Source organism: Motacilla alba, chromosome 1, assembly GCF_015832195.1.
Source record: "Motacilla alba alba isolate MOTALB_02 chromosome 1, Motacilla_alba_V1.0_pri, whole genome shotgun sequence".
Lineage (NCBI taxonomy): Eukaryota > Metazoa > Chordata > Aves > Passeriformes > Motacillidae > Motacilla > Motacilla alba.
This window is the reverse complement of record NC_052016.1, coordinates 13025789-13037866: the sequence shown is the minus strand read 5'-3', so window position 1 is coordinate 13037866 and position 12078 is coordinate 13025789. Positions and strand designations below refer to the sequence as shown.

The 12078-nt window shown below is 46.9% G+C and overlaps 1 protein-coding gene across 2 annotated transcripts in view; it reads right to left on the bottom strand.

Moving 5' to 3' along the window:
- Window positions 1-1316: 1316 nt before the first annotated feature.
- LOC119707909 overlaps window positions 1317-12078 on the bottom strand; it is a 33083-nt gene continuing 22321 nt past the window's right edge. For both annotated transcript variants that reach the window (XM_038153554.1, XM_038153563.1), the window contains 5 exons: window positions 11372-11650; window positions 9673-9921; window positions 5987-6121; window positions 5251-5370; window positions 1317-3847 (listed from right to left, as the gene is read on the bottom strand). In XM_038153554.1, the coding sequence (XP_038009482.1) occupies window positions 3687-3847; window positions 5251-5370; window positions 5987-6121; window positions 9673-9921; window positions 11372-11650 (944 nt within the window). In that variant the 3' untranslated portion in view covers window positions 1317-3686. The remainder of the gene's footprint in view (window positions 3848-5250; window positions 5371-5986; window positions 6122-9672; window positions 9922-11371; window positions 11651-12078) is intronic.

Here is a 12078-nt window from a genome sequence, read left to right as displayed (position 1 = left end):
TTCCCATCACCTGGAAAGCACCAGCTCCTCAGAGGAAGCCAGAGCCACCTGGAGGCACCCTGACACCAAGGAATCTCTCAGCAGCCCAGAGAAGGCAGGGCTGGCATGGTACAGCCTCACCAAAGGCACCAGAAGCCCCGAAGAGGCAGCACAGGCACCTCTGGTTCTGGTCAAATTCCTCATAGCCACACACATCCATACCCTGTTCTCCTGTCAGACCCAGGCTGGAAAGTGTCCCTGCTCTTTCCTGGGAGATGCAGCACCATGGGCAGACTGAAAACACCTGGACATACAGGCAGATGGCTCCTGGGAGTGCTGGGTTCATAGACTGCCCGGCAGGACCCCCCCATGCCCAGTCACACCAGTGTTCCGGGAATAAACCTGTTACAGTAAACTCAAGGGATTTGATAGGATCATAACAGGACATTCCTTTTAACCACAATCTGGGCCCACTTGTCTAAGGGTGAGAATGAGCCACCTCCTCCTTGCAAAAGGTGCAATGCTGTCCAGTATCCTTTCTCATCACTAACATGGTTTAGGGGATAAAGATGGGAAAACCAGACCAGTCCCCTGCATCCCTGCCCTGCAGCTCACAGTTCAGGCACCAGAGCAGGGCTTGGTGAGCTGTTGGGGCACACAGATGTTCTTACACATGAAGACACATATTCCAACAGGGACAAGCTTGTGCCACTGTCCTACAGCCTCTCCTGGGGTGACTTACCGATGAATGTTCTCATGATTTCTGTGGCCTTGGCTGTCACTATGATATTTGCTGAAAAATCCCTTGGCCAGGATTTTTTCTCCTGAGAAGCTGAGATGCCTCAGAGGAAAAGAAAAACAATAATTATCTGCTGCAGTGGAATGCAACAGGTGCATCTTTGATTGGGCCATGCTGGTTGTTTCTAATTAATGACCAAAGATGCAGCTGGGTCAGACTCTTTGCAAGTCATGAACCTTTGTTATTCATTCCATTCTATCCCTTTCCTGCCTTCTGATGAATCCTCTCTATCCTTTTAGTATAGTTTTAATATAGCATTTTTAATATATATATATATATATATATCTTAATATAATAAATCAGCCTTCTGAAAAATGGAGTCTAGATTCTCATCTCTTCCCTCATCCTGGGACCTCTCGAACACAGTCACACCTTTGGCCACCCAAGTCAGTTCCAGTCAGCAATAACTTGTTATCACCTTTATTTGTTTGTGTATAGATTTGAAAATAAGCCTGTACTTCCTGTAAAAGAAGAAACAATTTTTCTTTCTTCCAGAAAGAAACAATTATTAAATAACAAAACTTGGAGGGTTCTGAAACAAGGTAGAAAACAGATCTTTTTATTTGGAACAAAATTAATCATGGGGGGAAAGGAAAAAGAAAAAAAAACACCAGAAAGAGAACAATGGCTGGGCATGAACACATAGAGTTAAAGGAAGAGCACAGGCTGCATCACTTCTCTCCTGACCTCACAGTAACAGAACATTTTGCCCCTTTGCTGCATGGCACTTTCAGTGGTAAAGGACAGAAAACCAGCCCTGGTTCAGTCTGTCTCACAAAGACCTCTCACATCTCTATGGGAAAAATTCTTCCAGGACTGGGGTCACAAATAGTGGTGATGTTCTCAGCCGCTGGGCACCCCCAGCCCTGCCAGGGATGGAAGCAGGAAGGCAGCACTGGGATAAGCTGGAGCTGGGATGCCCCAGCCCAGCAGGACAAGGCTGGCCCAGCTCTCTCACCCTCAGCACAGAAACACTGTTGTCTCCAGTGCAGCTCAGAGCACTGATCAGCCTCTGAAGCATGTGCTGGAGTCGACTATCCCCTCCTGCCCCTGCCAGAAAGTGCAGCAGTGAAGCAATGCTGACTGCGTACTCCCACTTTGGTGACACTGCTCTGGTGACATTCACTTCTGCGCTGCCACCCCAAGCACTCCGTGTCACTTCTTTTGTCATTCAACTCACAGCCTCTGAGGAATGTTTATTCTGAAAGGAGTTAGAACAGCACCGTAAGGAAAAGAATTATCACCTCCCTCTTACCGTGGAAAACCTGCTCCCTACGGCAGCCTTTAAAAGCAGAGACAGGCTGAATCACCACCAACACAGCACACAAGATCCAAACATCTTCTAAACAGAGTCACAGGACAAGGAAACAACGAGAACAATCACCTATGGCTGGGTGTCAGTGATGCAGAGCCTTGGCAAGTACACAGAGATGAAGGACTCTCAGGTAAGCATGCAGCCATCCCTCCAGCTCCCTCCCCTGGCAGAGAAGCCCTCGGTCTAATCTGGATTCTGCTGGGGTGCTCACAGCCCTCGTTGGATGGCTTCCACCAGACATACCTTAAATCCATTTCCAAGGGATTCACAGTGTCAGCACAAGATAAAACAGGGACAAAACGACAAGGGAGGAGAGGAATACAGTACACACCTCCCATCCCTTTTGGTCCCAGTCTGTACCATCTCTGCTTTTACCACCATGTCTTTCTAGCCCAGCAGGCTAATTTAACACTGACAACCAATTTACCACCTCACTTGGACTACTAAAATTGTCTTACACAGTAAATACCTTACTCTGGCAGCACATCCTGCAGCACTCCCTGCAGTCCCTGGCAGCTTTGCTGGGACTTGGCTGCCTGCTGCCTGAGACAGAGTCCCTGCCCTCTCCTCACCACATCCTTCTTCCCTGCAGGTCTAACCCAGCTGCTCCACAAGCACAGTTCCCCTGAGCAGAACAGGACATGCCTAGCAGCAAGACTTACCCAGGAGATTCTATAAGTTGCTGCTGTCTGTGCAAATAACACAGCCCCGAACAAGCCTACATGCACAGGCAGATGGCCAGCTTCATCAGCTTGCAGTAGCTAAACTATTACACTAAAGGCACTAATGCTTGCATTGATGAACAATCTCAGCCTTAAAATCAAGGTTCCTGCCAAAATTGCAGCCCCAAGCCCTGAATTGCTGCAGGCAAGCAAGCAAGTGTCAGCGCTGGCTTAGCTCGGGGGCAGCCCAAGCAGTGGGGTTCTGATGAAAGGTAACCTGTACCCTCTGCCATTTGGGGCACCAAGAGGTGAGCAAAGCCAGCACCACCCCAGGTCTGCACACAGCATCTGCAAATGCCAAATTTCAAGCCCCCACCACTGCTCCTGCTCCAGGCAGCAAGAGGTGAGGGCCAAATCTGGAGCTCAGAGGAGTGACTCAGATAAGCACCCAGGAAAGCCGGTACTGAGCTGAGACCTCCTTTGAGTTTCCTTGGCAGGGCCTGTGAAAAAACTGCCCTGAAGTCTCCCAAGAAGAAGCTTTCTCAGGAAATTTCTGGCAAGTCCTTGGCTTCTGCCTAGGACTGGCAGGCCACCCCCACCTGTTTGTAGTGCCTGCCCCTGGCTGGCAATGACAGGCAAGGCATGGGGTGGGCAGGGAGCAGGAGGAGCCCTCTCATGCCCCTGGGCTCCTCAGTTTAGCTGCTGCCCTCTTATCAGGCAAAGCATCAAAGAGCTGCCCCTTTTGTTTGTTAGTGAACCTGTCAGGCCACGTGTGTGCTTTTCCCTGTATTTTCTTTTTTCTTTTTAAATGAGGTCAGAAGGTCTGACACCTCACTTCTTACCCCTGCTAAAATTTTCCAGACACAGTGAGACTATGGGATGCAAAGGATAAGTGTCACAGGCTTCAGGGTGGAAGAGCAAGCTTGTCAGATCAGTCATCAGTCGGATCTGGGAAACAGTCTGAGGCATCTTCCTGGCTTTCCATATCGACTAGGACCTCAGCAGCTGGCATTTCCTCAGCTTCTATCTGCACTGGGAAGTTTTCTTCTGCCAGTGGCTGGGGCTCAACACCTTGACCAATCTGGGCAGCATCTGGAAAAGGGAGAAATGGTTTATAAGTGCCCACACTATGGCACACCCTCGTGGAAATTCATCCCCTAATCCCTGATGCTGCAGGCTGCCTATTCCACTCAGTCCCCTCGCCCTAGGCATCTGCAAGTCAAATTTCAATTTTCTCTGTAACCACTTATTTATTGAGACATCCATAGTGCCTCAGGGCACTTTGGTACTGAAGCTCTCTGGCTTCTTAGTACCAAAGTACTTTAGTACTGTTAGTACCAAGCCTTTAGTACCAAAATACTAAAGCCAAATCTGTTCACTTACATTTGTATAATTCAAGCTGGCTAACAGCAAATATTTAGTTCTTGCCTACTTTCCACATGCATGTCTGCTTTTTAATTAATTGTAAAAAAATTAAATATGGACTACTTTTTCGTTAAACTTATACTATTTTAATTTTTTATTAAAAGCTCTACACTTGAAGTATATTAATATTAAACAATGACCTGAAAGACCTTTCTTTTCTCTTTCTTGCTGTATGTTCATGAGTAGTATATAATATTTTGAAAGCAGAGCAAAGAGCATCTAAGGTTAGATATAAATCAGAGCTAGAGGGGGCTGTGCATGATACAGAGAAGGACACCAGAAATGGAGACAGCAATGCTGAGACCAGGCTATGACCCATGCAATGCTGCTCCAGTTCATGAGGTCTCTGATAAACCTACTTCAGCTGATGATGGTGCATTACTAGGCAAGGTGTTGCCAGCACTTGTGTTTGGGAAGCAAAACTGAGGGAAACATAATGCAAAAAGTGGAGTACTAATATCAAGCACTTACAGAACAGGACATTTCTGGAGGGTTTTTATCACCACACTCTCTTGACCATATTGTGCTAAGGCTGTGGGGGTTTATGCTCAATTTCTTTGAAAAATTTAAAATGTGACCATATTCCCACTCTAGCCTCAATTTAAGAAAATACACAAGCCTCTGGCTTTGATGAGATTTAGCTGTGTTTACAGCTCAGCATATTGGTTCCTGCTGTCCTGAAGATGACTGTTTAAAAAACAACGGCAATTTTTATAAGATGTTACTGATGAGAAGGGGAGAAGGGTGAGAAAATTGCAGGAAAACTGCTGAGTTTTTGAGGGGATTGCTGTTTCTGAGGCATGTGTTTTAGCACAGGAGGTAGTGGAACAGACAGCCTACAGCCTGCTGGCAGCATCCTCTGTGGGATGGCTGCCTCTGCCTCTCATGGCATGAGTAAGGTACTGAAAAATGCTCTGCTGCAACTCCTGGAGAAGGTAAAGCACCTTCCCTGAGCTGGCACGTCCCAGGCCCCTCTCTACTGTCACTTCCACCCCCAGCAGCCACACACAAACACTGTGTCCCTCCTAAAGAAGGTGTCTGTCTGACCCCAAACAGGTCACTGGACTCACCAGGTTTGGGAGGACGGTCGGTCTGGGTAGCTGGAGCCTCGACACGGTCTCCATTGGGGGGGCTCTTCGTGCCTTCGCCGGACACCACTGACATTGTCAACCCATCATCCTTCTCCTCCTCTGTGAAACCAAGCCCAGAGATTTGAAGGAAGAAGCTCCCACCCACCCCAGCCCCGGCAGGGCTGCTGTGAGGCCAGACCCCCAACAGGTGTTTTTGTCCCCTCCTCAGGCGGCACTGGCTCCGCTTCCAGAGCGGGCAGATGCCGAGAACGGAGGGTCACTGCCAGCCTGCCAGAGACCAGCCTGGCCAGGCTGGCAGAATCACATCTTGAGGTGGCACAGGCAGATTGCTCTCAGGGACTGCTGCTGACAGAGGACTGCCATCCTTCAGGTCATTTTGGGATCACACCTGAATGAGGTTCCATTTTATTGCCCATAGGAAAGGTTTTGGTGTGGGGTTTTTTTCCTGGCCAGGAGCACAGGGTGAGGGCACAAGTGTGAGGCGAATAAAGGAAAAGTGAGGTTTAATTCAAGACCCTGCTAGCCATAGAGGCTTCCTATCAGCAGCAGACTTCTGCTCCAGCAGGTCAAGGGAGGACAGGCTGGAGGACAAGCAGCCACCCAGCTGAGACCAGATTACTCTAAGGTACTCCAGGTTACCATGTCAACCCCAGCCTGCACAAACACAACCCTCTCCAAAATTCATAACAGGGGGGTCACAGCATTCCCCACTCACCTGAAGGCACTGGGATGAACTTGTGTCTCCTCTTCATGCAGCAACATATGGCTGCAGGCAAAGCCACCACCAGGAGAAGCACACCCGCCGCACACCCTGCCAGGATGTAAATGAACCCCGGGTACCGCAGCAGGTCTGCAGGAAGGACACAGCATTGTTAGCTACCATGGTGGACAAACCCCTTTCTCCCAGTGGGGGAAACCCTGCAGCCAGATTAGAGCTTGTTGACATCACTGTTGCTTTATTTTGGATCAGGGCACTGGGAGCTGTGGCACTTTGTGATTTATGTCACATCGCCTAATTATGGCATGGAATTTTTCATTAAGAGGGGAGGCCTGTGTGCCTAAGCTGTGTGCATTCACTTCTGGCTGCTCTGATCACTGACATCTGAGGTAACCTGTAAGTTTTAATCAAATTTACCAGAGAAGGTGGTGGTTTGAAAGACACATTTCAACAAGCTGTATGAAAACGGGCAGCTGAGGAGAGAGACCTAAGGAACCACCTTCTTATGGCCACAGCTCTCTTCACAGAGACCAGCAGGCACAACTTCCCAAGGATTTTTCCTGGGAAGGCAGTGAGAAGTAGAGAGAGAAGTAGAGAAAACCACTCTTATCTCTATTCACTGCTCCTGTTTTTGCACAAGTAGAATGTGTATGGGAGATTCTTTACCAAAAGTGATTTGGTTAATTGGACACTGGTGAAAGTTGTTTTGAATGATTAGCCAATCACTCAAAGCTGTGTCCTGGCTGTCTCAGACAGTCATGGGTTTTTCAGTAGTATAGTATAGTATTCTTTAGTACCGTTACAATATAGCATTAATTTACATTACATATAGTATAGTTTTAATAAAGCAATTGTTCAGCCTTCTGAGCCATGGAATCAGAGTGCATTATTCCCTGGCTGGGAGATCACCTGCTTCTACTATACGTCATGCTGAAGGAAAAGCTGCAGACTCTACCCTCAGAGAATCTGCTCAGGACAGTCATGTCCAACCCCAGAGCAAGATTCATCAGAGCCTGCACTGCCTCAGGCACCAAGACTGTGGCCACTCGAGCCAGAGCTGTAGGGAAAAAATCCTTCCCCGTCTCTGCTACTGCTCAGGGAAGGATTCCACCCTGCTCCCCTGCCCGGCTGGGAGCACGGAACAAGCAGTGGGGGCGAGGGCTCCAGATGGCTGAGCAGAAGGGCAGCACAAGTCACTGGTGATTATTTCCCAGCTCAGCAGCCCTTGCTCAGGGTTGCTGTGACGGGGCAGACCCGCACGTTCACTGCTGCTGAGCAGGCAGCTGGTACAGGGCACCGCAGGCTTGCACAAGAGAGACCCATCCAGGCTTGCTCCTTCACTGAACTCATCTCCTCCAACTTGGAGAAGCCTCTAGGAAAACTCTTCTTGCCATATGCAAAAAAACCCCACACAACTCCATTTTAACATAAATTCCTTAAAACTCCTTAGGTAAGCCTGTGCCATCCCTTTCTGAATAATTTAACTCCTTTTCAGCAGCACACATGCCTGCACAGCAGCAACCAACAGGCTCATTTGGAGCTTATTTCAAGCCCTCAAAAGCACTAATTGCTCCATATCTCCAGAGACTAGGAAGAATTTTAAGTGTTCCAGGATATACTACACACCATCATACTCCACCTACTCACCGGGACAGTAAAAACAACTGCACACAGGTGCTCGTGGTATTTTCAGAGTGCTTGTTCCAGTCTTTTTAAGAACAATTACCAAGTTAAAAAAAAAATCCATATTCACATTGATAAACTTTCAGCAACTGAGAAATAATTTCCCTAATTACTTTAGTTGATGAATGCTTAGAGAGTATTGTAAAATGTATAAATACAAGTTGGAAATTTTTTCCTGAATATTTTTCCTAAAAATTTGCCACTTGTTAATAATGTCTTTTTGAGATAAAATATTGTGTTAAAAATAAGCAATGAACAAGTAGTTAATCAATAAAAGTCTTTTATATATGTTGACTTCTTAACTTCTGAATCCTGTGTGTTCAGAGCCCTGTGTTGCCTGGTAAGTTTACGGCATTTCTGCCAAATTGTTTTTTGGTTATTCAAAATTAATTTCATCAGCCAACAGGTTGCCCAATTGGATGTTTTTACATAGATCATATACCTATGGTGGAAAAACTAAATTCAGCCCTTTGCCTGGAGCAAATAATAACCCACAAAAAAAATTAATTAACCTTCAATTAAATTAAATGAACCCATTTCCCTCTTCAATTCATTTTACTGGTGCTGCAATTGCTTTAATTCACTTTTTTCAAATGTGGTTGCATTTGATGACTAATAAGTGGAATCCCTGCCACTTTCTTTCTTTCAGACACTTCCAAATATGTGTTTATGTGCATGTCCATCCCTAAAAGAGATATCACTAAATTCCCTCGTGAGCTTCCCAAGGGGAAGGGGGGAACAGATATTGCACCCAGGGGACTGGACAGCCACCCAGGATCAACCACAGAATCTGACAGCACTTGTGTGATTTCTCACAGGGCTTTACTGAGCAGCTCATGGATGTTCACATGGACATGGAGATCCTCATTCCCCAGTGCCTCGGCCAGCTTGGGTCTGACTGCACAGAACAGCCTCCAACCAATTTAACTGGGCAAAATCCAGATCACTGCTCCACAGCCACAAATGCCAAATCTGCAGAGATTGGTCAGTGGTGCCAGAGGGAGCAGGCTCAGACAGCATTTCTAATGAATGCCACCACACTGGACACAGGGTCTAGGTCAGGAGGGGTGCTTTCACTTCAACTGCATGCCAACCACAGAAGAAAAGATTGTATTTGCTGTGGAGCTGGAACGTCCCAGACAATTTCTAAAATGTTACAGCAAAATTTGTCAAAAACCTTATGGTTAAGTTATGCCTGTAATTTTGAATACCATCTTTGCTGCCGGAGAGTAGAAGAACCTTCACTACTGGAGGTGCAAATTAAACAATACCCAAGGATCCAGATTTTCTCTCTCATTAAACTCTGGCCTTATTCAAGCAGAATATTCAGCATTTATGAATAGCTTGCAAATGGATAAAGTCTCAGCCTTTTTGCAGACTTACATGTCTGAGCAAGGATATGGAGGGGAAAAAACCTACATTCCATAAGTAAATAGCTTGTGTCTTTACCCACTTCTGATGGATGGGGCTGATAGAGAGACATTTGTATAGATCAGTAAATCTTTTGTGCTTCTGGCCTAGATAAGGGGGAAAGAGATGAGTCAAAACACCTCAATTGAGTCCAGCAGCAACAGGGCTGTACCAGTGGAAGGGTTTTTATAGGGATGCACAGAAAATGGAAGGCATCTGGGTCGTGGATGCATGTCAAAGCAGGAAGCAGCCTGTGTTTCTAAAGCAGCATAGAAGATTGTTTCACAGGAAGGTGCAAATCTCCATCACCAAAAAGTAGGAAAAGAGACAGATGGAGACCCATCCTTGCTGCAAAGCTGGGTAAAAGGACCTCCTCAACAAACTTATCCCATCTGTGGTTGTAGGCTGTGTCAGTTCAAAGCACAAGAGGGAGAAGGAAATCAAGGGGTTGCTTCCTAGAGGCAGGATTTGGTAACTCTGGGAGGGAGATGCTAGACAGAAGAATTTGATATTTTGAGGACACCAACAACCCTTCAGTTTGCTGCTGCAAGAGACCAAAAGGAAGATTTTCTGGAGATGCCATTACTCACCGTAGCTGCAAGACAGCGTAATGGGCCTGGTCCTCGTGACACTGTTCCCCTTCAAAATTTCACACACAAACTCCCCAGGCTCAGTTTTGCCCAGGTGAACCTTCTTCCCAGCATCCTTAATGCAAGCCCCCTCGGCTTTCAGGTGGGTGCCATTCAGCAGCCACCTAAAGACCAGGATCTCGTTGCTGGCCACGTTGCAGGAGAGCTCTGCAGTTCCATCAGGGAAGCACTGGATACCAATGGTTGGCTCTAGTCACACACAGCATGGGGCAAGGGGAACGGAGAGAAAAGAGAGCGGTGAGGAGAGAACTCAGCAGTGAACAACAGCTGAACAGAAGCTTCCCTTCCCAGCAATACCACATTTACTGTATCAAGGGAAGCACAGAAACAAGTAACCAGACTCTTAAGTGCCTGCACTCTGCCCTGAAATGCTTAACACTGCTAGTGACTCTTGATCCCCGTTTTGGGGATGCCACCAAAATCTGGCATCTTTTAATTTTCCTAACTGACACTGGAAAAAAAATTATAAAAATAAAAGCCCCTGGTCTGAGAAGATGGTGGAAACATCCAAAGCATGTGCCAGCCAGAGCCCTCCTCTGCAATCAGCAGATAATCACAGCTTTGGAGGAGACTCAGTCTTCCCCTCCACCAGAGGTTTGTACTTTTGCTGTCACTCTGCCCCTTCTTCCATTTTAGAGGGGAACTGGTGCAAATCATGGCCAACATGGACACGAACACAAGACATCTGCAGTTAGATATGATATCCAGACTAGGACATTTCAAAATAATTCAATGAATCATTACTCTTACTACATTTCCCTGAATTGCTCTCTTTCAGTCTACTACAAGGAGCAAACGTATTTCCTACATGTGCCACTTTGCACATACAAACTAGATAGAGAACTGGTATGGTTTTAGGACAGCAGGAGTAACACTGAGAACATGTATCCATGGAAATAAGCTCAGAAATCACTTTCTTGTGCTAGCACATCATCTTCAGTTAAAGTTCTCTGCCTCCAGGAACATGCTGGCAGCAAAAGATTTCCCCTGCCTTAGGGGTGGCAACAGAACAGAAGGAGGAGGCAAATGTTCCCAAAGTAAATCCACTAAAATGGAGGTTAAACCCAGGACACTTCTGCAGTCTTTGACTACTTCCAGTCTAAGCCCCTGTTCTTCATACCAAGGAGTCACATCTTTGACCTACTGTGCACAGCAGTTCCGCCTGTTTGCACCCAAAAGGTGTAAGGCTTCATTTGTCTTCACTGAGACCAGTTTGCTCAGACATTTTCATTACAGTTTCGTGCGCTTCAATTTATCTTAGAAGCCTGTGTAAGTGAAAGCCCTGCAAAAGGAACAACGGCAATGAGGACCAGAGCAACGCTCTCTGTCTGCCTGGAGCATGGTCCAGCAGGAGGACAAACCCTCCTAAGCCTTCTCCATATTAACCCAAGCAATGAGCTGGATCCTGTACAGAAGGGACTTTGCTTCTGTCTTTGCTGCCTGCAGATGGATGAGCGGGCACACAAAAGGGAGCAGGGATTCTGAGGCTACAGGGTACAGGAGGGAGATAGGCACGGCTCCCAGAGGCACCTATAGCTCCTGCAAGCTCAAGCAGTTACTTTGGGAAAATTTCAAGGCATCAGGCTTCCAACCAGGTTCATGAGTTCAAAAGCTTTTTGTTGCTAAGAAGGCCACTTACCAAATACTTCCAGTGTAAAATTTCTGGCAGTGTTCTGAAAAACAAATCCATATTTTCCTTCATCATCTTTCTCCACACTCCTCAGCACCAGGGAGCCGTTCTCTAAGTTCAGCCATCTACTGGCAGAAGTGCCACACTTGGCCAACAAGGTATCATTTAGGACAGTTGTAGAGCATTTCTTATCCTCCTTGCTCATGCTGGAGAAGTTCTGCAGGCTTTGGATTTCCAAAGAAAAGACTGCTGAGTCGCCGCTGAGTGCACCAGTCCAGATGGCAGAGCCTGAAAGGAGAGCAAGTCTGCCATGCCCATCCATCCCCTCCTGGCTGCCTCCCAGGAAGGAAAATGCCCAGGTGAGACATAAGAGGGACAGACCCAACCTTAGGGACAAGTTGGATCACCAGTGATAGAAAATCTGAGGATTTCTATAATATCCAACTTCCCCCACCCCAACAGCACCGGAATGGTGTACACACCATGCACAACAGGGAAACAAAAGGCTGAACAGCTGGTCTTTTCTCTCTCTAAATTTAAGATGACCATCTACCAGCCCCCATCAGAGATGAGAGACTGCAAAGAAAGGTTCTCAGGGCATCAGTGCCATGGGTCTTGCACAGAGGGTAGCAGAAACAACAGCTTGCAGGTGCACAGCTGCTTTCACCCAAAGAGTAAGGTCACAATTTTAACTTGAACAGGTCTTGCACATTATT